The sequence below is a fragment of the Apteryx mantelli genome, chromosome 7, assembly GCF_036417845.1.
Source record: "Apteryx mantelli isolate bAptMan1 chromosome 7, bAptMan1.hap1, whole genome shotgun sequence".
Taxonomy (NCBI): Eukaryota; Metazoa; Chordata; class Aves; order Apterygiformes; family Apterygidae; genus Apteryx; species Apteryx mantelli.
In genome coordinates this window covers 24,157,886-24,184,069 of record NC_089984.1, presented here as the reverse complement: position 1 = coordinate 24,184,069, position 26,184 = coordinate 24,157,886, and the positions used below count along the sequence as shown (strand labels likewise).

The 26,184-nt window shown below is 42.0% G+C and overlaps 2 protein-coding genes across 2 annotated transcripts in view; one reads left to right on the top strand and one right to left on the bottom strand.

Annotated features, from left to right (window-relative positions):
• WDFY4 (WDFY family member 4) overlaps positions 1-26,184 on the bottom strand; it is a 151,660-nt gene that overhangs the window by 30,032 nt on the left and 95,444 nt on the right. The window contains exons 45-52 of the mRNA XM_067300021.1: positions 19,918-20,066; positions 18,902-19,022; positions 16,877-16,962; positions 15,910-15,972; positions 3,052-3,094; positions 2,101-2,220; positions 1,406-1,523; positions 621-730 (exon numbers count right to left, since the gene is read on the bottom strand). Of these exons, the coding sequence (XP_067156122.1) occupies positions 621-730; positions 1,406-1,523; positions 2,101-2,220; positions 3,052-3,094; positions 15,910-15,972; positions 16,877-16,962; positions 18,902-19,022; positions 19,918-20,066 (810 nt within the window). The remainder of the gene's footprint in view (positions 1-620; positions 731-1,405; positions 1,524-2,100; positions 2,221-3,051; positions 3,095-15,909; positions 15,973-16,876; positions 16,963-18,901; positions 19,023-19,917; positions 20,067-26,184) is intronic.
• On the top strand, positions 12,893-13,663 carry LRRC18 (leucine rich repeat containing 18). Its single transcript, XM_013958838.1, has one exon. It carries the CDS (start codon positions 12,893-12,895, stop codon positions 13,661-13,663), a length of 771 nt encoding a protein of 256 aa, XP_013814292.1.

The following is a 26,184-nucleotide window of genomic DNA, read 5'->3' as shown; positions in this document are numbered from 1 at the left end:
TGTGTTGTTTACAACAGCAATAGCTGTTCTACAGTCATTCATGACTGCAGCTAACATATGGCTCACAGAGTGCCATGGTAAGCATTGCCTCAGGTGGTTCACTAACCCATCATCTACTGCTGGTAACAGCCAATATCATAGGGCTTATTACTTAATTAGCACAGTGCTTTATTTGTATTAGTTCATTTAAAAAAAGAAAATAAGAAAGACCAGAATAACAGAAAAGCATTTGGAGAGCTGTAGGAGACATGGCCAGCCCTCACTGGATGTGCAGCAGTCTCTGAGCAGTGGAATATCCTAACCTAGCTACCTCTAACATTGCTGCATGAAGATAGGCAGTTTTCACCCCAGTGACAGAGGCTAATGTTCAGAGAAGTACAAAAACATTGTCTAGGCATTTACATGCCCGAAATCTCACAAAATGTAACTCAGGACCAAAACTAAATAGCCTTTTTCCCTAAGGAAAACAACAAACAACAACAACAACAAAACAGAAAAACAGCAGGGTACACAGAAAATGTCAAGAGTATTAATCCCCCTTTATTAGCCAGCCACTATCATATGCTATGTGGCTCATAACAAGGTGTGTAGGAGTGAAGCCAAATGTCTTGCCCCCTTACCTGCAGAGAACAGAAGGTCTGTGTAAATGGCTCCATTCGGACCAGGTAAGATGCCACTATAATTGCTGATGAATAGTGAGTACAGTAATGGCACTGGGCTGACAGGTCTCCTGGAAATTGGACACAAATCAGGTTTCAGTGCAAAATTTCACCATTTCAAGTCCATACCATCCTGTTATCATAGCAGAATTAAACAGGGAGCAGGTCTTTAAAGCAGATGGCTCCAAAGATCTGCGAGCAAAAGCACACCTTGCATACTTGCATTTAATGTGCACATTTACCACCATCTCTGTATTTTCTTTTTTTGTCTCGCACATGTCACTTTCTAAAGAATAAGGCCTTCATCTTTCCAGACCATCCTCCTCCCTATTAATCCTAAAATATATCTTGATCTCCAGAGGTCAATAGCCTCAATATTCTGTTTCCTTTTCTTATTGTAGCTGCTAGCTAGGCTGCACGCAGCAGTCTTCGCTGCTAGGTAGGCTGCACGCAGCAGTCTTCTTTGGGGAACACTGTTTTTCGCTGTAGTATCCCTTGCCCAAGGGAAGGGGACAGAACGCAGCAGTACAAGGCACATAAGAAGGTAGTGCTCTATGGGAGTCACTTCTCTTTGAACCCTCAACTGCTCTGTGTCCAGAAACAAGAGGATCTCCTTGGCATGTTGATATGTTAGCCACAGGCTTTGGAAAGTCTTTGGATGATCGTTTCAAAGGGATTCACCAGCATCGCCAAGGGCCCGAGGGGACCCAAACCTCTGATGAATTAAAATCTCCTAAATCACTCACCCTCACTCTTCTCCACCTCATTGTAGCGCTGGATGAACTTGCGTTTCCTCTCTGCAGTCTGAGCTCCCATGGGCTTTGACAAGTCCCGAAACGTATGAGGATTAGTAAGGTTTAGAGTCTGAAAAGGAAAATACAGCAAAGGTGGGGTCTAAAAATCCCTGGAGTCTCAAACATCATGACCATCTCAATGACACTGACAGTGGCAAGGCTGCGTTGGGAGTTTCATCTATTCAAGATGGCCACAGTGCTAACAATGCACCCATCTCTAGAACTGGAAAGGGACTATGGAAACAGAGTGGCAATGAGCGTCACTTAAAGGACAGCATGTTCAAGGAGCTTCAGAAAATTGAATAAAGGATCTGGCAAGTTGCAAACTGTTCTCAAGGGCTGTCCCTTCCAAAGCTGCACTGTCAGGAGTCACAGACATCTGCCTCTGACTACCTGCTGAGTGGATGCAGCCTGTCCATAACTAGGAGTGTATTTAACTGATAGTCATCCACCTTACTGAGACAGAAGGTGTCTCAGCATCCTGACTTGAAGACAAGGTTATTCTATAAAGGATCAGTCTGGTTCAAACTATCTCAGTTCTGAACCTTTGATCTAGACCCCTCTGCTTCAGTGTCATCACTGAACAAGCCTTTATATGGTTACCATCATAGAAAGCAGAGAAATACTGCTAAGCAGCAAGCACCTACCTGAGAGTGATAGTCAGCAAGGACCCATGGAAACACAGGATACTGCATGTAGTCATTGTAGCTGCGGCCAGCCAGCGTGTTCAGGTACATGAGGTAATCAAAGTTACTGATCTCCCTCTTCTGTCAAGACAAAGAAACAACGATGAAAGTCTCCTAACTTCACCCCTGCAAATCATGCCTCAAAGTCACCCTGAGAGCTCCGTGCTTCCCTTGCTCACCAGGACAACAAGAATTACAAACAGTATCATCAGTCAGTCATTGCCATTCACATCGGCACAGTATTTCTTGTACAATAATCCACTCACCAGAATCTCAGTCTTCTTTTTTGGCTCCTCTTCAGACAGGCCATTTGCATTTGTCTATAATCACCTAGTGCTTTATATTGTATTTACATAAAAGAGCATTTTCTCCCCATTAACAAGTGAGCAAAATGCATGCAATCCTCTGTATTGGCATATCCTGGACAACAGCCTGTAGGGAAAGGCTGCACCTTGCACATCAGCAAGAGGGAATAGACTTCTTTAATGTGTCTGGGGCCACCAAATCAGGGACACAGGGAAGTAAGTGCAATGCATCTCAGCTCAGCATGACATCTGGGAAATCAGGAGAGGTACGCTGATGTACATGAACACACGATCTCTGACTAGAGTCATTCAACTAGGTAGTCTTCTTTGGTCTCAGCTTAAAAATGTGCATGTGATCACACTTCATCTGCCAGACAGCAGCACCATATGTTTCTCAGTAGGAGGAGCAAAAACCTCTGCAATAACAAGATGCAAACACTCTGCTCCTCTTGCCAATATCCTCACTTCCAGCAGTGAGAGAATAGCTTAGGCCTTGAAGCACCCCCCACCACCACCACACACACCACACACACACCACCTGTGTGCAGACACACAGACAGGTGCTGAATTTTTTCACTTTTCCATACAGAGCCAAGACTTAGTTTACCTGCCACTTCTGGAGCATTGTCTTTTCCCCTCCTGTGTGCTTCCTGTACAGAACAAACATTTGATTGAAATAATCTGCTTCAGAACAATAAGAGAGAGTCAATACATTAGTTTTCTGTGCAATGCTCCCCTGTTCCCCCGATCTCATCCTTCAGAAACAAGAGATTGCCTATACTAGGAGAATATTAATGTTTCATCATGGATCAAATCATTCCAAAATCAGAGAGCGTCATTGGTTAGTTAGTGCTGGAGGATACAAGTTTCATTACCGCATTCAGTAGGAAGCAAGAGTCTACGTGATGAGCAGGGATGGTGAATGAGATTACTGCAGTCAGTCACTCCATCTATACTACCTGGAGGTCTGAGCTGCTTGCCAATTGGCTCCTGAATGAAGCACTACTTAAAGCATGATATTTAATAAAGGAGGAAAAAGGGGGGGGTGGCAGTTGGGAGGATGGATTCTGTTTGCCTTAAGATATTGCTGCAAACTGTGGTGGTGAAGCCACATGGTCAACTGCAACATTTCAGAAGCTGACCAACAGGCAGACAAGAGACCCGTGCAGCAGAGGCAGCTGGGACAGTACTTCTCACCTGCTTCTCATCGAACCACGCTACTCATCAGTCAGTGCTCCCATTCCCATAGCTGGAGTGCTAGTGACAGGTGCCATTAAAGCTGTCTGTTTCTATTCCGAAGCCTTATTCTCAAAGGCTTGTACTTTTCTGAAGCGTTGTGAAAATATTAGCTTAAAAACAGAGGTCTCAGTCTCCATATTATTCTTTTGGCATAAAATGTTTTGAAACTAATTTGGTTCCAAAAAGTGGGTTGTCATTCTTATATAATTTTTTTTTAAATAATAGGGTAAATACGTTTTCCCACTTTCCTTATTCTCAAAACGCAAAGCAACTTTTACTGAGATTTTAAATGAAAAAACAAACCAGCTGAAGGCAGATTTCAAACACGGAAATCAGCTTGAAAATGTGAAAGAGCCAAAGGTCCTGAGCAAACAAAAGTAACACTTTGACTACACTGAACTAGAAGGTGTGCCAGTATGTGTAAGCTGTGGACTTGCTCTTGTCAATTCCAACAGACCAAACTGAGACAAATTGATTAAAGAAACTTTTGATCTGCCAAAATTAGCAGTGTTACTGATATAAGATATAAGTGGTTGTAGAGGATGCTTTTCCTTTTAAGTGTACGGCTTTAAATTAATGCTAAGCTGTCAGTTCAGAGACAGGGCTTCTACCTTCCTGAAGTGAAAAGAGATCTGTTCGGCCATAGATTATAAAACTGCTACAGGAATAACTAGCTGTAGTCTTATGCTCTGTACTAGATCACACTAGAAAACCACAAAGCTAGTCTTAAAGCAGCCTCAAAGACCTAAATGGTCTAGGACCATTACAGTTTTATTGAATTTGCTGTAGTAAATTGTTGTAAACTAACTTTTATGATTATGTATCATTATTTTACTGCCTATGCACTCCTTGATCAGCTAACAGTGTACATTAAGGATAAGCACTAATGGTATATGTAGCACAGTATTTTATTCCTTGCTTAGGCCCCCTCTTCAGAGAAAAGCGTGCATCTGAGGGAGGGACTGTGCAGTCTACAGAATAACTTATTTAATGAACAAACAGTAAAACCCAGGAACAATTCTATTTCATGGTCTACAACTCTTAGGCTTTGCTTACTTCTCCTAAGTATATGAGACGTTACAATTATGTTTATAGCAACCAGGCAACACATAAAGGTGTCATTCATATCTGACATAAGATGGGATCTTGACTCTCTGTCCTAAAAATCAATTAATCAGATGATGCTTTCAGTTGCACAATGTAAATCAGGAGAAAGTCCACTGACTAGAGTGCAATTATAGTGGTTTTGCACCCCAGTTTTTGAGCCACATGTGACTCAAGAATGTAGAAATTCTGAAGCAGGAACTGGACATCACGAGCACTTACCCTTTGCAATACAGCCCTCTCATCCTATATATAGATTTCATAGAGCTTTGCCCCACTGGCCTTCCTAAAGTCTCAGACATTTGCAACTCATACAGAGTATCTTGAATGGAAGGAGCAGGATTCCTGGCATTGACTGAAGTATGCTTGGATTAGGGTATTTGTCACAGAGGAATCAGGTTAGGTTCTTCCCTTTCCATGGAGGCAGACTCCCAAAAACCACCCATGTTAATTTTAGATTTGTGGTAGAGTTAGTACGCAGGGAGTTATGTAATGCATAAACCTGTTCAACCCATCTGCTCTCCAACATTTTAAAGTGGGAGCATTATAAAAGACAATTAAAATAATACACAGAGGACTAAACTGGCCCAGTCTGTGTGTATGTTACGTGAATACATAACATATATTGAATTGGGTGTGCTATTATGCTCTATTGGAACTATTCCTGTTTGTAGGCCTAAACTGCTAGGGAGGCCTCTCCAAGGGCTAAACCAATCCTCACTCTGCTGACTTTGGAAGCCACTGTGTAACTCAAAGAGGTTGATGAGTCCACCATGTCATGATAATATGCAAGGATAAATGCAGTCATTCCCCTCTAAAAGCCATCCTTCTGTTTCTCAGGGGACCAGGCAGGATGTTCCCTCCAAGACTCCAGAGATCTGGAATTCTGCATCCCTTGTCACCTCATAGGAGCTCAGAACACTCATCACATCATAGGCAGCTCAAGCCTGTTTCTCCCTTTTCCCTGGCAATCTTTAATCAATCAACATTTCTCCAGCCAACACCTCTCTAGCCAGCACAGCAAAAGCTCAAAGTATATCAACAACTGCAGCTATACAACAGCAGTAAGTGCATTAAAAAAAAAAAAAAAGAGGTTCATTGGAAAAAGAAAGGGGAAAGTACTTTATAAATGTAAACAGCTAAACTTCAAGAGGGGGTGTGGCTGTGCAAACCCAAGAGAAGTACTTACATATCTATCTATTGTAAGGTATTTTTAGGGTGCTAGCCATGACAGAATCTAAACATGATGTACACTAATGATGACCCACCTTTAGCTACACTACGCTTAAGTGATTTATTAATCTCTCTTCCATTATCATCAGACTATGATCTCACTCTTGTGATAGCCAGTGCTCTCCATTTGCTGGAGATAGGTGGACTTCAACCCATTTGGAGATTCATTGCAGATGAAATGATCTCGGAGGATAAGGTTTTGCCCACACTAAAATTAATATAAAATTTCAATAAACTTAATTGGGTTCTTAGATTTCACAATGCTGCTTTCTTTTTCTTTCTGTCTTCCATTCTTCAGACATATTAAGTCTGCAAAACAGGGCCAAGGTTCTGCTAAAATGACTTCTTAAAGAATCACTGCATTCACAAAAAATATTATGAGGAAAATCCTCTTCATAGTAAGCCACAACCCAGGTTCAAACCCAACCATTAAACAAGGAAAGTAGAGGTCAAGCAGAATGCCAGCTTTCCTTGTAAAGCTCTACAGTCTCTCTCAAATCTTGGAAAAGTGTCAGGTTAGACTACTTTTAAGCAACGGTGCAGGATCCTCCTTGTTTGAACACACCAGTTTACCTTCCTCAGGTATTCTTACACTATGCTTCAAGAACAGAGATATAATAAAAACATATAAATAAGAACAGTATTAAAGTAGGACTATACCATGGACATGGTCCATATCTCGTCCTCTCTTCACTGAGGAACACTACTGCTGCATTTCTGTAGGACCCTGTACAAATCATTAGTGTACGTCATTTTGATTCCCAACACAAAGGTGGATAGCATCGTCATACCTCAAATGCTCTGAGCTTAATCAGCTTTGTTAAGATCACCCAGTCACCCCTGAACAGGGGAGCAAGAGAGCAATCCCCCACATTTACAGAACACTGTTTGCACCACATGTATTTACAGGCTGAAGTCAGACAAGGGGATAACTTTTTCATTGTACAGCACCAGGCACACTTTAGGTGGTATAAGAAGAATGCCATGTAAATTTAATTCATTGGTTGAGGTGGGCAGACCGTAGTTTCCAGCTCTGGAATCAGGCAAGCACATCAGCATTATCGTCTTCTTTAGGCCATTAATATCCCAGACTAATTAATGGCAAGAGAGGGACCTCAATGTTGCATCTTCTATGAACAACAATACCTGCCTCAGAACACACAGCTATTTCCCTTCAGTGTGGTTTTTTTTTTTTGTTTTGAAATTATTGCAGTTACTAAAGGCATGAGCTTGGTAGCCCCAGCCATAGAGACAAATTCCAGCAAATTCACATGGTACAACAGAAAATGCTCTCGCAGAGAGGCAGAGCAACAGAAACCAATGGCACTTTTGGAGGGTCACAGATAGATGAATACAATCTGCAGCTCACACCCTCTGCTGCACTGTTGAATGAACCTTCCCTCCTGTGTCCATATCCATCCAAGTTGGCACATGCTAAGAAGGATGATATCATAAATGTTGTGACATCTAACATATACTGCAAGTACCTTGCACTGCATTACAGCCAATGAAATAACCAATAAAATGAAATAACTAAATGATCAAAATGGACAGCTAAGGCAGCAAATTAACAAACAGCTCCTAATGAGGTCCAGATACTTTTTCTCTCCGCATAAATCGAAAGCTAACACTTCCAGGAACTGCATGCAGTTCACTTTGTTTCCCTCCTGCCTGAACTTGCATGCTGGAACCAAACATTATGCTAACAATCTCTAAGGACCCAGGATTCCTGTTACTTAGGAACAAAAGTTTCACAGGCTGTGGAAGGAGAGTTGAATAGAGAGGCATTGTATCCAGGGAAGTCCTTTTTAGCCCTCCTTTTTCCCTACACACACACACACTCACATTCACAATAGTTTCTTGAAGGGCTGCCATTTTCTTTCAAGGAAGTAAGATTTAGAATTTACAAGTCTCTGAAAAGGAAATCGTCCTGCACTCCCCCTGCTCACAGGGGTTTGTTTACAAACAGCAAGACTAAAATATTATTCAAAGGAGAGTAGACAGAGGATGACTGCACAGTAACAGACCATGGAGGCGCATTCCACGCTAATGAAAAAACAAGCAGCTTGTAACACCTGTACCTCGGCTTTTAAGTCTTCCTAGCTGCTAGCCGGTAAGATCTTATGCAGGGGGAGAACCCCACTGAATTGCTTAGATGAAACATTATTTTTGTCTGTTCTTGGTGGGCATCAGTTTATAAGTGACTTTGCACTGCGTGAGCATAGTGGCTTTGAAGTCATCTAGAAAAATAAGAAAATTAAGGAAGGAAACTTCTCAGTATCTGTTTGCTCGTGGCAAAATTTAGTTTAAATCAGCCTGTTAGCGAGAGACTGCATTTAAGAAAGGCAGTGAATTAATCTCTCTTCCGTAATAGGTCGTATCCAACAACAAAGAAATCGTAACAGGCTTGTGAGCAGGGAAATAAAATCCTACCCTAGTTGGAAGTGCTTTGCTTCATGCAAAATCATTAGCTGCATCAAAGCCTGTTTTAAGATGTATATGCAAGTTTTTCTATAGATGCATCCCATATGTAAATTAGAACATAACCCAGAGATGTGCAGAGCATGTGTAGCTCCACTGGACTGGGCAAGCCTGCTCTGCAACACGCAGACAGGAATGGTGTGCCTGTGGCTTCAGGAACACTGCCGCCTGTCATTTCATGTCCACTCCTCAGAGTACATCCTCAGCCTCAGGGCCAATGCTGTCTTAACAGACCTCAGCTAAAATCAGTGCAGAAAGAATACAGCAGGTTTCAGAACAAAGGCAAAGCAGAGGGAAAGGTAGCAAGGAAGCAGAAATTAACTCACAGGACTTCCAAGAGGAAAGACAGAGGAAACTTTTTTCACCATTCCAGTTCAAGATGGGATCAGATGGTTCTGTGTAGCTTTTGGTGCAGGGAGAACCACAGAGGAGGAGATCCTGAGACACCCAAATGGTGCTATGGGCAGAAGGCTTGTTCTCTTCCTGCTAGCACTATGCAGAGAAAGGACGAAGAAATGTTCAGGGAGAAGAGACTGCATCAAGGTCAAAATCCATGTTTTTCTGGCACCAGATCTCCTACTTACAACAGGCCTAAGCTGCTGTGGGTCATGACATGTCCTTGCGCAGGAGTGTAAGTGCACATTCCTTGCTTCAAAGAGACACTAGTCCTGCTGCTTAAGGATCTACTCCCTTCCTGCAATGTTCAATAATAAACAGCACTACAGAAAAGATGCTGCCATAGACCCAGATTTTCTCTCCATTTCTGTATCAGGTCAGCCTCAAAGCTCTGTGCTTGTGAAATACTCCTAAATCTCGGGTTAGCTCTGGGCTTTTAAAAGCCCAACCCAGACCAAAGATTTTACCAAGTGTGAATAAAAGAGCTTCTAAAAGACAGGTTTCTAGTCAAGGTCCTCCTTAGCAAGACCTTATCATCTAGTAATGCAGCACCCCCACCTTTGGGCAAAGGCTCACCACCAACTCAGAGGGTGAACCTGGGCAGGGGGTGTTAGAGAAAATAGATAAAGAGAGCTCCCTCTTGGCATCATCATTCCTCAAGGCAGTGAGGTACACATGTACCTCTCCCTCTGCTAGCCCAGGATATGCATTGTGAGCATGAGACCGAACAGGCATAATTAACATTTACAGCAAGGAGGGCTCCTGTGATTCCTGAGTTTTTAATATCAGTGGCTACAGAACTGGAGCCCTCTTATGCAGAGCTAAAGAAAACGAGACACAGCTAAGTAAGCACCATTATCTCCAGCTACAGCCCTGTGAAACACTGATAATTAGTTTACAAGCATGCACAGACAAGAGACCTATTCATTCCCTTTGAGCTGTCTGGTGTGCCACAGTGTTTCTGCAGAACTCTAACACTCACCTCCATCTCCAGGCTTGGAAATTACCTTTTTGTAAGTTTGAAACTTGCCTCCCACTTTTAACCCGAAAGAAATAGCACTTGGAAAATGTGAGTATTCCCTAGGGACCCATATTTCCTGGTCAGTGCATCTCAGAGGTCCAAGGCCAGGATTTTTAAAAATCTAACTAAGAGAGACCTGACCTTACCTTCAGGTGGTTAAATCTCTTTCAAGTCTGGGTATTATACAGTGCATCAAACAAGGAGGTCTATGTTATTCTGCTGTCTTCAAGGAAATTAAGCTGATCTGTTTGCTTGGATTTCTTAAACCTCTGAAAACTCCAGCTTCAAGCTGTGCTACGACTCAGCAAAGGCCATTGACAGAGAAGTGCCCAAAAGGTTAAATTGTCCTATTATTCCTCAACCAGTGTCCCGCATACAGCATTCAACCTTCTACACCAGGCTCCCTCTAGCGTTCCCAGGTACAGATAGCACAGAGTAACACCAGCACTGGGAACCAGCATCAACAGAGAGCTGATTTTTGGCTACCTAGCATTTTTTAAAAAAAGGAAACAGTGTTTTGGATCAAACTAGAGCAACCTTTTCCCCCTGTATTTTCAATGAAAAATTAAAGAAAAAAAACACTGGCTGTTGAGCAAATTGTTTTCTTACTGAGAGTCTTAACGATGTTTTATTTTATTTCTGAGTTTTTAAAAAATTAATTATTTTTCTTTGAGGCCCACCCCCCCTTTTTTTTAAGGCATACCTGGTTGAAAAAATTCACCAACCAAAACACATCAAACATCTCTGTCAACTTGCTCAACACAAAAAACAAGTTCAAACATGAAAAATGTTGGACCCAGAAGTCACCAGGTTCACTTCAAGTGCAAGAAGCAGGAGGCCCAGAAAGCCTCCTTCCATCCTGCCAAAGTGTAAGGCAGTTCCCTTTCAGGTCTACTTCTTCTGTAGCATATTAGCTACTCCGTATGTCCCAGTAAGGGACTCAGCACATCCTGTATCAGCAGAAGGGCTCTGGCAGCTCCCATGTGGCTGACCTTTACCTTCACAGAACTGCCAGGAGGAATTTTGCATCAGCTCTGTAAAATAACAGAGAATTGAGGGGTTTTTTTGTTTTGCTGTTGTTGTTGTTTTGTTTTGTTTTTTGTTTGTTTGTTTTTTTAAGAACACTATTGTTTTGATCTCCAGAACTTCCTGCACAATTCTGGGTAAATTATATAAGCTAACATCCACATGGGTAGAGAAGTGCTTAATTTTCCACCATGGAGTACTTCTCTGCCTCAGTTCCCCAGCTACTCCATGGAGGGAAAAGCACTGCTAATGCTCCTGAGGCACTGTAAGGACAAATACAGCAAAGAGTGAGAAGCCTTCAGATATTTTGGTGATACGGCCCTCTAAGCACTAGTGAAAGAGAGGCAGAGAAATGTGGGAGTGGCAGACATGGAAAGATTTCACTGTTTAAATATTTTTTATTAAAAAAAAAAAACAGAAAGATTGAATTTTTGACCATAAACTCAGGGGCTGGTTTCAGTAAGACTGACTCCACCATGCTGCTTCCAGGACTTTCTGAAGCATCTGCCTCATTATAGAAGCCCCCAGGAGAGTAGGGGGTAACTGGCACACATCCCCCTTACTGTTACATTATTTTTGGCTATGGCATGTAATTGAAAAGCTGAATGCCTTATCTGTAGCCTGAGCTTCCCCTTCATGTACTTGCACATGATTAATGAGTAGCTAAAAAGCCTGAAGGGTTCGTAATGAAGCCTTTCTAATAGAGAAGCGTATTGTAGACAAATCCATATTTTGTCCCAAACAATCATTTATCAAAGCTGTGATTTGACTCCACAATTAAATGCCAGAGCACCCGGACCATCCCGAGATTAGCCAGCTGTAACCCATGCTCCTCTGCTCTCTGACTGGGACAGACATTGTCATCCATTTCAAGGAAATTGGCTTATTTCCTTTGTCACTTGCCATGACTATTTGCTGTATTTGATGACCTTCAATATTAGAGGCAGTTTCCCCAACCCTGAGATTACAGTGAACTAGTACTCAAACAGGCCTCAATTCAACAAAGTACCTAGCACATGCTTAGCACCAGAATGAGTCAAAAGTCTGACCAGAGCACCTACACGTGTGTTTTGAGGGCACCATCCATCCATCCCAAAGCATGTGTGGAAACATAGCGTAAGAGTATCGAGTGTGTCCTTGAATGCACAGGAGATGCCAACCGAGTCACGGTTTAACATATTATTAAGCAGCACAACACTGACAGCCTGTTGCAGTCAGCCCTGCAGCAATGTGTGGACTGTAAGCAGAACTGGTAAATCTAGGAGTCCACCATGTTTCTGAGGTCCCGGTTCAAGTGAAATTCTTAATTGTTTGCTCTAAATATTTAACTGGTTTGGGGGGGGGGGGTGGTTCTGTTTTCCCCATAGTGTGCAGAGCCCAAATCCTGAGTCCATTAAACAAGTTGTTTAACCAACCTATCTGCAGATGCCAGGCTTGTATAGAAAGCAGCCTGCTGGTCTAGTAGAATGAGAACAATTTTGTATAGCTTCTCTTAGTGTAACCCCCAAGGACTGGATTGAGACCCACAATACATTTCATTCAGGTCCTCAAACAGCTAATGGATGATAACACACTTCATTTAGTTTCATTACATGCTGGGCTCAAACCAGTATATAGAGATGAAAGCAAATTTCTCCCACTTGTAATACTTGTAATTTACCTTGTAATACTTGCACTGCACTGTAATACACTATTATTTTACTGCATTATAACACTTATATTGTAGATTATTGTAATTTCACCAACTCAAAATACTTCCAGGAAGAGCTGCAGTTCCAGGGTTGAAACGTCCTGACCCAAAAAAAAATGACTTCTCACAAGTCCAGTGGTCACTCATTAATTTCTGACAAATTCATTATTTTATTTTGAATTAGGGAGTAACAGCCACTGCTTTCAAAGGCTTTATCCACAGAGTCTGGCACGTCTCTCTCTCTCTCTCAGTGGAGAAATGGCCAAGGGGAAAGCAAAAGGCCAAAAAGGGAAAAAGATCACTTTGAAAGCTGCCAAAAATTCCATCAGGATCACTTTTGATGGAAGGCGCCGTCTTGACTTAAGCAAGATGGGTATCACCACCTTCCCCAAGTGCATTCTGAAACTGGCTGATGTGGATGAACTTGATCTGAGCAGAAACATGTTAAAAAAGATTCCAGACAGCATCCAGAAGTTCCAGAAACTGCGCTGGCTGGACCTGCACAGTAATCAGCTCGAGGAGCTGCCCGAGGCTATAGGCATGCTCCAGAACCTCGTCTACCTGAACATAAGCAACAACAAGTTGACCACCAAAAATCTGCCAGTGGAACTGAACCTCCTCAAGAACCTGCGCACTCTCAACCTTGGCTTGAACCGCCTTGACAACATCCCCACCACCCTTGGGGCCTTGAAGGAACTTAAGGAGGTAAGTCTCTTTGACAATTTCTTGACCACCATTCCAACCAGTGTGACAAAGCTCCCCAAGCTCAAGAAACTGAACGTGAAGAGAAATCCTTTTCCTGATCCAACACAGCAAGAAGAGCATGTTGACTCCATAAAACGCACGGAAACTCTTTACTTAGTGCAAGAGAAAGACCTGTGCTGTTCCTGCCTGAAGATGTGTCAGGATGAAAGGGATAAGCTGAACAAGCTAAAGAACATGATACCCAGCTCCTCAAAGAAGCTGAATTTCCCTTCTCTCCTTACGCCCAATTCCACTGCGAAGGATAACCAAGAACAATGGAGATAAGATGAAAACATCCCTGATATCTACCAAGGCACTCCACAGAGCTGTCCCATAAAATCCAGCCCAAGCTAATAAACAGCTGTCCTGCTTCCCTTTTTCTGCAGTTCTCTTCATTTAAAGACTTGCTCAGTTTTAGGAGCAGATCTGCATGGTCTCTAAAACTAAATCCAAAACAACTGAAACAGATGTATACTTGGGAAAGGATGCATCAGAAGGACTATCTCCTAGCATCCAGGCCTGCTCCTACAACACTTTTTGTTGTTTTCTTAGTTTCAGGTGTGGGTGCATGTGTGACTATAAAATACAGTGAACATATTCAGTGAAGGGATCTTCAAAAAGCTGTGTTTTTCTAGTAACTCCACTGCTACCACTAAGCCCCACATATTAGTCTTATTCATTTTCATAGGGTGAGACACAACAAAACTAGACTCAGTGAATACCTTTTGGAGGAAAAGCAACAGACCCTCAGGACTGGCTCAGAGATTCTCAGATAGGTGCCATTAGCGTAGGAACCATGAGCCAGTTCCAATTCATCAGAGGCAGCAGCCACAAACGCACTCTCAAGTAGGGCTGTTAGGCACAGGAATAACTAAGCAGTGCAACTGCAATGTGCAGAGCTAAACAGCTGATGATCCTGGTTGCTATCAAGGGTTCAGACTCTGCATAAGCAAGTTATAGGGGACTCAGGGGCACACATGGCACCACTGTACCTGGGTGCAGTGTTCTCTGAAGTGCATAGCACAGTCAGGACCACTACCTGTCCTGACAGCATTTTCCCTGCTTCTGAGTCTCCCTTCAAGGAAGGTGAACAGGGGAGGAGAGGAGGAAGAAAATTGCTCTTTTGAAGGTTCCTGAGCATGTCACTTAGGCAGTGGCTTCCTATCCCTGATCACCTTCTTTCAAGACCCAAATGTCAGCTAGTGAATTGATGATATCAAGTCTGGTGTCCCCACAGTATTTTTAGCTATCTACTCACATGCATGTGTGCACATGTGTGCACCTGAGTGCACACATTCACTTGCTTAAATCACACCCCTAGGGCAGAGAGTGCTGACAGCCTGGAGACAACAATATACAGATGCAAGCAATGAGCATATTATTGAAGCAGTCAAGTGTGACACAAGAAGAGGTGCTGGCTGTGGCCACAGCAACATATGGTGATGGTAGAGATTTAAGTATATTTAAATGAAGAACAAAATGCCAGGGGCAAAGCACTCAGTTGTCCAGTAACAGCCCATTATCATTTTTAAATGGCTACAGTAGAGACTGGGAGTCACAACTCCTGCATTTTATTCCCAGTGACTAGGAGGAAAAGCTGATATGGGATTTCCCAGAAACGCTACTATTTCAACATCATATGTTACATTGAGCAAATCATTTCCTCTTTCCATATCTCAGCTTTCTAATTATCAGTAGCATGTCTGGGCAAAGACCTTAGTCTGGCCTGTCTCCTTGGCTCAGCTAGGACAGGAATATGGGAGACAGGCATTGCTCCCTAGACAGGAAAGCAATCACTTGTTTTGCCCTTAAATTCTCCCAACTCACAAGTAGTTCCAGCATGCAAACAGGGACAAAGCAAATTCATCAAGTTCTCGGTCCCTCAGTTCCTGGAGTGGAGCTTGGAAAAGGGAAGTATGTTGCCCAGAACTACTGGACATACCAGTTAGGTACTTAGGGCTACATTTCTCAGACCTCCAACTTGAAAAAAGTTTTAGTTATGCAAGTAACTCATGGTCAGCATACAACACGCTCTCAATTACGTCCCACTTTCTGGAATAAAGCTTGCTTTTCCTGCAGTGGTAAATGTGAGGGACAACGAGTTGGAATCTCCACTGCACAGATGCTATAAACAGTGCCAAAACATCCATATGCACATCTGTCACTGTCTGTTCTAACCACGCACTAAAGAGACCATTACACAGAAGCATTATGGATTAGCTCTCTAACCTCACCTCACTGACTGTCTCTTTCCCACACTAACCATCTATATAGAGTTTACCAATAAAGTCATATTAAGGAGGTAATAATTATTAAACAACTATGCACAGTCAGCTACATAACATATTCCTCATGTCTCCATACTGAGGATGCTGCACACTAGAATGCTTTTCACAGTTTTGGGGATACCTTTGAATCTTTAAAATAGGAGGTACAAATAGGTAGAGTTTCTACAAGCTTTTTTAAAAGTACAAATTATTCATACAACTACAGTTGTTATCTACAGATATCCAACGTTTCCCGTGTTTTACCTTATATTCAGGGACTCTTCTGTTATGCCCTTGGACTTCAAAGTAGGTTGGAAAGAACAAAATCTGAAGGAGATAAAAGAAAACATTACAATCATTTAAACAGTTATCCTGTACTATTACATATGACATATGTACACAATCTTATATATGCATATAATCTATTGGATAATTTATGTCATGTCCTGACAGCAACTTCCCTCCTGATTGACACCAAAGGATTTCACAAACTGAGACCCTGACCCAGGGCAAAGCTGCAAGACAACACAGCAAAAGCAGATATTTAATGTTAAGAAAGTGCCCACAGGCTAGATAAAAGCAGATATTCTTTCCTGAATAAGGCCCTGAATTGATACATAGGGCTGTGACTTCTTGATCTGCAACAGGAAAAAAAAAAATGCAAGAAAACAAAGAATGAATTATTCACTTTATAGTCTTCCATACAAATTCCATCAAACAAGACAAGCGTGTATGAAACGAATTCTCTCCTACACAAAAAAAGTCCTAGTTAAATCCATGCTAAAGATACAAAGTTGGGATCGGAGATCCAAAATCAGTTTATTCCTAAAGCATTTAGTGCCACTTCATGTATTGGAAGAAAGAAGGAAGAAACCATTTTTCACACAGCACTGTAAAGGTGAGAGGAGGCAGTTTATTGATCGCAACGAGAGAAAGGAGGCTACATAGCTGGAGTTGCAGTTCCCTGGGATGCAGGGACATACAACACAGCACTGGCTGCCCCAACAGTCATACAGATGCATTAGCTCCCCTGCCAAATCAGTGGCTATATAACCCTCCAAAGAATTCACAGCTCAGCAAAAGGAAAGTTTCATAGGTTTGCTTAAGTGTAACCCATTGTAGAAAGAGCCCCAGGGCAGTGCAAGGAAGACATCTGAAGCCAGGATAAACAGGGGTAGTAGACCAGCAGCGCGACCTGGGTGCTCACTTGGTATTAAGAAGTAGCGATTACCTCTTAAATATCTTATTTCGATCGCTGTCATGGAAGACAAGAAACTTGGAGTAACCGTTTTTGAAGAATATTTCCAAGGCGATCTCCTAGAAAGATAAATAATTTACAGCATGAAGATCTGCAGAGCAAAACCTGGTGCTGCAAGGAGACCATCACTGTCTGCCCAATTCTTCAGGGCTTTAAACACAAAGGCCTTGATTTTGTAGCAATTGTGAAGAGTATGCTCAGCGCTCTTTGCAGGAAATGGGCCTAACATTCCCATTCTCAAACAGTAAGAATGATCCTGTTGGGTTGACTAGGAGGTCAAATGCTTTTCTGAAGCAAAACCAAACTCCTGACATTGGTCCCATCACCCACCACCTCCTGCCTCTTCTGAGGCATTTTTGTATTGAAATCTCAGTGTAATTTACAAGACACTAGTAGCGTTAGATTCTAAGTAGGTGAGAAAGCTAATGACACAAAGAGCGGATGGTAAATGAAGTCATTTTTACAAAGCAACCATACTTCTTTTTCGTAGTGCCTGGGAACCCAGACATAGGTTTCAATCCAAGTGTGGCAGATGCAATACAAACCCAGTAAAAAAACAATGGCAACTGCCCCACAAGATCTACAAACACAGTATAAAGCAGAGAGGTGATATGAGAGCAGCTATGGCAATAAACAGCTTGCAGAATTTGCTCTAAAGCTCAGCTTTCTAAACCAAGCCTGCTCAAGTGCTACCGTTACAGAATCAGGTCGTGTGGTATCACAGAGCTCTGCTCTGAGCTGGGCTACGTGCATGAGCAGGAGATCAGCAGGCCCTTTCAAAGACAATTTTTACTCATCTCCATTTTTTCACTTTGGGACATTTCCATTTCCCTTATTAAAAAAAAAAAAAAGCACATACACACACACATACACAAATATATGAACAGATGGCAAGATTCCATGGGCAACTTTGAAGCCATCCACAAAACTGAGCAAGAGGAAGAGGTGACAGTTCTGTTGTTCAGGTTGCTTATTGATGATGTGAGAAAATAAGCTTCATACATTGACTCAGAGCAGAATTTAAGGCTCCTATATACTTGAAGACTGCCCTAACCACTAGGACATACTATATTCTGAAGCAGATCTCATCTACTAAAACTGCCCATTTTGCATACATAATTAAATATAAAATAAAATAGGGATGAGTCACAGATGACTGCCATACTACATGACATAAGACCATTATCAGCATTATCTTCTCCATCTTTTGAATTTTCTGAATGATTTCTTAATTCTCTGTTGAATCCCATTCTTCCAAAAATAGATTCCACCTAACAGGCAAAAGTTATGGCTGCTTCAAAATTCCGTATTTTTGTCAAACAAAATCTGCAAGTTATTTTTTAGCCTGTACCAAAATGCTCTAGAACAAGTACAGGCTCTGGTGCTGCAAGGAGCTCCACCTATGACTCTTCTGTGATTCTCATCATAGAATTGTCCAAACCAGACACACCTAAATAAGTCCAGGGCCACTGGTAACGAGTAGCTTTTGGGTACTGCAGCTGAAAGCACAGAGGACTCAAATCCTCTGCTCAAACTTATGATTCACAATTGACTCACATGCACAACCTGAAAGTTATTTCAAAAGGCTCAGAGTATACGGGTTACACATATCTATAGTCTGCTGACGTCTATATCTACTGAAGTCTATGGGAGCTGAGTATTACTGGAAACCAGACACCTGCTGGGAGCTTTGATCAAAACATAGGAAATTGGCTTGAAGACTTATTTTCAAAAATATTGAGATAAACTGTGAAGAACATCATCAGCCTAACAACTAATGAGCCAACCACTCCAGAGAGGGTGCTTAAGCACTCTGATGAATACAGGAAGGAGTTTGTATTACTGAAGGCTAATGAAGCAGTGATGGGAGCAAAACTGTTTTGAGACGTGAGCAAAGAAATCTCAGCAGCCTAAGTAGAAATTGTGCAAGTAGTTCTCAGTCATGTCACGACTGCTGTTGCAGCTTTCATTCAAATGACTGAGCATGTTAGTTCCTACCTGCAGGAGAAAACGCATCAGGTGAATCTCTTTTATGTCATGATATGAATAACGGGAACACCTCTGGTCTCCCACAGCATGATCTTTATGGCATAAGTTGAAAATGAATGGATCACTGATGCTGGAAAAGGAAAAAATAAAGAAAAACAAAGAAGTTTGAAAAGAAAAAAAGATCAGGAGGACCCTCATGAACATGCAAATCTTTTACATCTTTCTAAAGAACAATAAGAACACTAAGAGATCTGCAAGGTCGAATAACTAACTAATTAACTAATAATTAAGCCATTAATTACTACTTCAGGTGAGTACATGTACTCCAAGTGCTATCTACAGCCTATCTACAGTGAGCAAGTCCCTTAGAAAAACAACCAGTCCCAGTCCAATCAATCCTTAAGTCACCTGATCAGATTGACTGATACTGGATTTAGTAAGAATTGGATGCAGAACAGACAGTCGGGGAGTAAAAACACTGAGTTACTCACAGTCCCACTGGGCTTTGCACATGAACATACTGTATGAGCAAAGAGCTGAGTCTGGCAGACCCATTTTCAATATTGATCAGTATCAATAAATCATGAGTCATAAAGATGATAGCAGTGTGCCAAATATTAATTACGATTCTCTATATCTTGGAGAAACAAACAAGAACTTATCAGCCAATGATCCTAAAGGCTCTTGTAATGACTGTTCCATATGAATAAAAGATGGGAGTCAGTCAGAAAGAAACATTAACAACACTTTAAAAGAATTGGAAAAAAAAAGCAACGTATGTGTTAGACTGAGCCCACCATCTCCATCTGTTGGAGATGAGAGTCCTTGTTGCCCCTCCAAAGCCCTGGTTAGGCACCTACAGTTGATTACACTAAACAATTCTGCAAACAGATGGAAAGGACTGCAATCTTCTTGCTGTGGTAATATCCCTCTTGATATCTCCCAAAGTCTGTGCGAGTCCTAAGTTTGCATGTGCCAATACCAAAGTTAACCAAGCAAATCCCTGGGAGGAAAGAACGACTCACCTGGACAAGCAGTGCCGTGTACAGGAGACCTCTTCCAATGGGGATAACACAAAACACTCACAGATGTAAAAGTGCGCTTTGCCAAAGAGCAGCACTCCTTCCAATGCTGTGTGCCCCTGCACAACTGCCACGGAGCACTTGAATGTGACCTAGTACAGAAGCAGAAATATTGAAATCAGGAGTGGGTAACACAGGTGACGGGGAGCAAGACCCAATGATCCTGAAGGATCTATGTTCTGTACCAAAACAGCTGCCATCTTAACTGGCAGGTCTACGGGGATGCAGCCACAAAATAACCATGTGACTGGCAGCACATGCTTCAGTGGTAGCGGGAGGGTCTCATGCCCTTCTCCCCCAGTGAATCTCTCCCTTCCCTATCTATCCAGGGCTGTATTAAGCAACACCACTATAGAACCTGAGGAGCTTGCAAATATTACAGAAGTTAGTACTACAAAACCCTGTAAGATAGCCAAGTGTGACCCCTACTACATGGGCAGGGAGTTGAAGCACTGAGGAAAGAAGTGACTTACACAGGATCATACAGAAAACTAGGGGCATTCCATGGAATAAATCTCAGCTCTCAGAGGATGTTAATTGCAAGTATTGGTATCATAATAATAATACCATCCTGTCATTAGCAAAAGTACCTCATAATGGCAAGTCTTTATATTTCATGGTGGTGAGATGCAAAAAGTGGTACATCTGCACAGCATCTCCCACACCATCCTGTCAGCTTGCATCATCCTTAAGTTAAAGGAAGAATCTGTGCTTTGGAAAATCATTGCAAGCTTGCCTCCACACAGGACTTGGATGGTAACGACTTTTAAATGGGTAACACTGGTGCATGTACAGACACACGCGCCATGCTCAAACACGCAGCAGGAATGTTGCTGGGACAAACAAAAAGAGGCTTCAAACAGCCATCTAGCTATTAAAGCCTTTGTACAAATCTGTATTTTGTTCAGCAGCCAGTAACTGGGCAAGTTTCTTCATATCTCGCACCTGGGATCAGCACTTTTCAGTGGAACTTCACATAAGCCTGACCAATATCCAGTGGGATCTGCTGCCTCTGGCACAACAACTGAGCAGCCACGCACTCAGTTCATTTAAATGGAAGCTTCACATGGCAAGCTGTAGTTATACATCCTGTTATAACAAAACCACACACCCACACACGTGTGTGTGTGTGTGCACACGCGCATGTGTGAACATGTATATATGTTTAGAATACAAAGAAAAGGCAAATACTTTCATCCAGATTCCAGTGAAATCTGCTTGAAAAAAATCCTGCAAAGGGATTCTAGTGAGTAATGAACAAGGAAAGAATCTAATACTCCAGGTATTTATTTCACCATGGCCAGTTGGATCAGCATACAATGTATGGAAATCTCAGCATACAATGGTTTAAAAGCTCCATAATACAGCATTCCTTGCATTAGCACTTTTCCTTCCTGTATTATACAGGAAGCCAGTCAAGATACATGAATCTGTGATTCCAATTGTCTTAAAATAAAGACTTAGTTAAACATTTGGAATAGCTAAAAAAACTCCCCTGGTGTCCTAAGACTGAGCCTAGGTCTCATGTAATTTTTTTCTTCCTCCTGAGCCAATTAACTCGGCCCTTAAACTAGAGGAATTTCTAACCTACAAGAAAGACATGCTGGGAATTTTTCAGCAAAATAGTTCTTCAGTGGTATATGCCAGCTCACAGAAAATTTTCTTAGGAACTGACCAGTTTTGATAAAGAAAAGAAAGCCTTTCATCTGGAACAGTTTCAATGGCTGGGAGATGGGGTAGAAGGGAAACAGACCAATACAGAGACTAGGAGAGACCACTGACTTGGACACTTGTCTGGGCTGTGGAAAACTAAAGCACAAGTTTGGATTTTAAAATCAAACAGGAATTCATTGAAAAGAGCTGTCTCAACATCTAGAGGCATGAAGATACTCACTTTTGCTGTCTATTTATTCAGTCTCCTATGTATACTTAGCTCCAAAAGAGCAAACAGTCCAGTGGTTAGTGTAGTCAATTGGGAGGATCGAGGTCAATTTACTGCTGCAGCCAATCTGGACCACGACTTTAAACCAGTATCTTCCATATCCCCAGGGAGGGAGGCAGGAGCTAATCACCAGCCTATTAGCCCAGCCTGAGATGGAGCACACACATTCTCTTTGCAAAAATCCCTTCAAACATTCATACTAATACAGGATATTAACATTTCCAAAACATTAAAACACTATTCTACATACTAAGAAAATTGCTTGCTGCCAAGCTCCTCCCTGCAAATCACAACATTCCTAAACTATATAAAATCCAGATGCGAATGTAAAATTTTGCAAGCTGAGTCCATTCCAAATTGCAAGGACCAGATCCGAGAGATGTTTACATGACAGGAGAAGTCTGATTGTTCAGAAACCTTGATCAATGTTCTGGGCAGAACTGAGTGACAAGTATGCAAAGTATCACAAAGTCTATTATTCTCTTAAGAACTCAATGATTTTGATCATACTCTGCTAAATATCTTAAGAACAGGAGCCCTGTATTACCTTATGTAAATGCAAGAATGGTCCCAGAGTTAGCCTTGCTTCTGGTAAATTATGTGAAGTTTCCATCTTACTATGATGAGGTTACAAAGAGTAGGTCTGGTTCTCCTGAGCCTGCGCGTGTCTGTCTACTTTGCTTTCTGTCTTTGCTCCTACTTCACTCTGTTTCTGGAAACAAACCCACAATCTTCCTTGCCTCCAACCCAAGAGGCACGCAGGCTGACACAGGGCAGCTGAAACAGACCTGCACTGTTATGCAAGCTGTTAGTCTTGGATGCCAGCGTAATTTGGTGAAGCTATTACAAGTTTTTTCTTTTTAGATTCAATCCAGAGTGAAAACTGTATGAAATGGGAATTCAGAAGGGCAATTATTATTTTGATCAATATTTAAAAGGGACATAAATATTAAATGTATTTATAAATAATTGAAATAAAAATACTGTTTCTACATTTACGAATTTTTACTGAAAAGCAATCCTTTTCACAAACAAAATGGGGTTTTTATTTAAAAATCCAGTTGTGGTGGATGGGGTCGGAACAGATGGATGGTTTCATTGTGAATATAAAAATATCTGGAAGATTTCTGTGGGAAATTTTGAGGAAAATCTCTCCCCTCTCCTCCCCTTTTTATTCCAAATTATTTCTAGGAGGAAGCTAGCATTTTTCAATCACCTCTCCTGCAGACTCCATGGGAATGCCTGTCTCTGCAGGGACATGCCAAGCACAGGACTCTCCAAACTTGAGTGCCTGCACACCATTATGTGGTTAGAGACATGCACGCTTGCACTGAGAATACTGAGGAATTCTGCTCACATTAGCAAACCACAGGGCTTCCTGAAGTAATTAAATAGCAGAAAGATCGCTTCTTCCCAAATGGAAGGTAACTGAATGTTGAAGTATCAGGCAGCTGTGTAAAATAGCTAAATGGACACAGAAAGTTGAGATCCAGACCTCTAAGAAATTTACCTCAGCAAATCCAGCATTCTGTTCTGTGTGAAAAAGCAGTTTTACACTATTTAGCTCTTTAATTCTGGAAGTTTTTTTTATTATTTTGTTCAGTTGCACATATGGATATCAGGGGCCTCTGGGCAGACAGAAGAAGGAAGGGACAGACAAAAGCGGAGTGAATGAGAAGAAAGGAGATTCTTAAGTAGATCTAGGCAGGTAAGTGCGGGTGAAGGGGAATGGGTAGGGATGGACAGAGCAGAGAAAAACACAGAAAGCCGGGTAGAAGAGGATCAGGGACATGACTCAGTATGGAATATGAAGGGGGAAGAGCAAATTGCCAGCAGGAATGGGCATACGGGACAGCACAAACCACAGACACGGTATTGAAAAGCACACAGGATAAAGCTCAAAAGCAGTCAGGTCAGTCTTAAAGCTGTACAGGAGTGGGACTAACATACAAATGAAGCTAAAAGCTCTAGTATGAATTCAGCTCTCCTGTATAACATTGCTATTCAGACTGACATAAGCTGTAGACAGTGAAGGCACCAGGCCCAGCAGTTTGACTCTCTAACCATATAGTTATAGCAATCAGGCAAAGTGGAGTTTCCATTCCAGTGGAAACTCTTCAGCTGCATGGAGAGTATGAAACTGCACAATGGCAAGCACAGGGCAGGAGATAAAGTTGACTGCTGCTAGAAAACAGCACACATAAGAAGAAAGGCTAGCAGGGGCTGGGAGCAGAAGAGGCAGGCAGGGAAGACCAGGGCAGAGCCTGATATCATGAGACAGGTTGAACGTCACTAGAAGAACTCCAGCTGATAGCCTAGATACCTTGCAGCAGGCAACAGCAGTCAAACCCTACAACTCCTGGAGCTTTGTCCTGGACAAAGGTGGCTGCACAACATGCAGGATGGAAGGTATGCAGATCAGCCTGAGAGAGAAAGTATTTCCAGCATAGCAGGAGCACTGCAATACCACAGTCTCAGAGCTGTACTGGAAACGCTCCCCAAGTGAGAAATTCAAACTAGACATGCCAGAGATCATGTGTATGTGTCTGGGAGGCACATGGATTGTGAAGTGGGCCTTCTGGTGACCACTGGCATGGTCTGGGACAAGTAAGGACTTTGGGACTGCACTTGAGGCAGGACTGGGACACACTAATAGGCCTGCAAAAGAGAATGGGGTTGGGGGAATGAGAGAAAGCACGTACCTCTCTTTCTCAAACCTGAAATTCTAAGCCCAAGTATATGCTGCCTCCTGCACTGTCAATCCAGTAACAGTAACTAGTGCCAAATCCATTTCTTCATTTCATGTTATCACCCCCAACAGAATTAAATATGTCTGCACTGTTATAAATAGCAGAGCCCATGGGCTGAGTCAGTTCTTTCCATTTGGAGCACAGGGTTTGTTTTACTCCAGGTGACTAATAAAGATCTGACAAAGAGGTGTATTAGAGAACCCCCACCAGGACAGTCCTGTACCAACAGGGTCTTGATCTGAAACACCAGTCAGCCTGAAATTACCATAGATTAAATAAAAACTTTCCTTTTCTGTTGAAACAGAACAGAATTCAGTTTATCAGCTACTAGAATCATTAATCAGTGATGCAAAGGTGACATAAAATAATTGAATAATTAGCTTCTAAGGTATTGCCTAAGGTCCTGCTTCTCTTGATTGCTCTGTTCATTCAGATGTATGAAGGAATTAAAGCTACAGGCTTGGGGTTTTTTCTTCCTTTTTCTTATTTTTTAGAACAGTTGTTTTTAATTGCATCTAGTTGCATTTAAAAGAACAGCCATAAAAGCATACCCACTCTGGAATTCAGGAGCCAGATTTCCAAAGGAATTACATGGCCGAAGATGCAAATAGCCCTTACAGGATTTTCAAAAACAACCGAGGAGGTTAGCCACATATTTCTACTGATTCTAGCAGCATAGTACGGCTCCTCCAGGCAAAAATACAATGCAAGAAAATTATAATCACAAAACCATGCCACCAGAACACTCTTCTCCTAGTCACACAACAGAATTTTACAGAATGGGGACACAAGAATGGCTACTCCAGGTCCATTCAGAGGTCTAACAGCTATCCTATATCTCAATAACAGAAGCTTAAGGAAAGAGTATAAGAAACATGCTACAGATGGAGTGATTTTTACTCTTAATGTACCCTCTCAGCAACCAGTGGCTTAGGGACTTCCTGAATTCAAGCCCCTTCTTCCTCCTCGCTGCCACATCTTGCATTTCTCTATAAACGCTCACAGTTCTCTCTAGTCACTTGCTCAGAAAGCAAAAGCTACAAAGACTTTGCATGGTATTCATAAAAGCAAGACGTTCAGATAATGCTGTATCGGGAATCACTGAGATGAAACCTATAGTCCCATACTCTTTCTACCCTTTCTGTTGTGCATCAAGGAATCCCAGACTGCATCAGCTACAAAGGACCTATCAATCAAATTGGGCCAGCGTCATTCAGGGCCACAGAGTTTAAAATGACTCTGAGTACATGAAACAAAACGTGTTGCTTCCACCATGTTGCTAGGGAAACAGATACGTGTTATCAGTGTAAGTGAGAACCATACAGGTCCATGCCTCAGTGCCACTCACAAGGCCTTTCCTGCAATGTCTGTTAGTTTACTTGTTGTTAAAGAATCATCTTACTTTGAAACTGCGGCACACGCGTCTCATTAATCACTACTTAAGAATACATGACAGGTTGCTTCATCCTCCCCAGCTGCTCAATGACCAAAGGAAATCAAATCCACTTGACCTAGTCT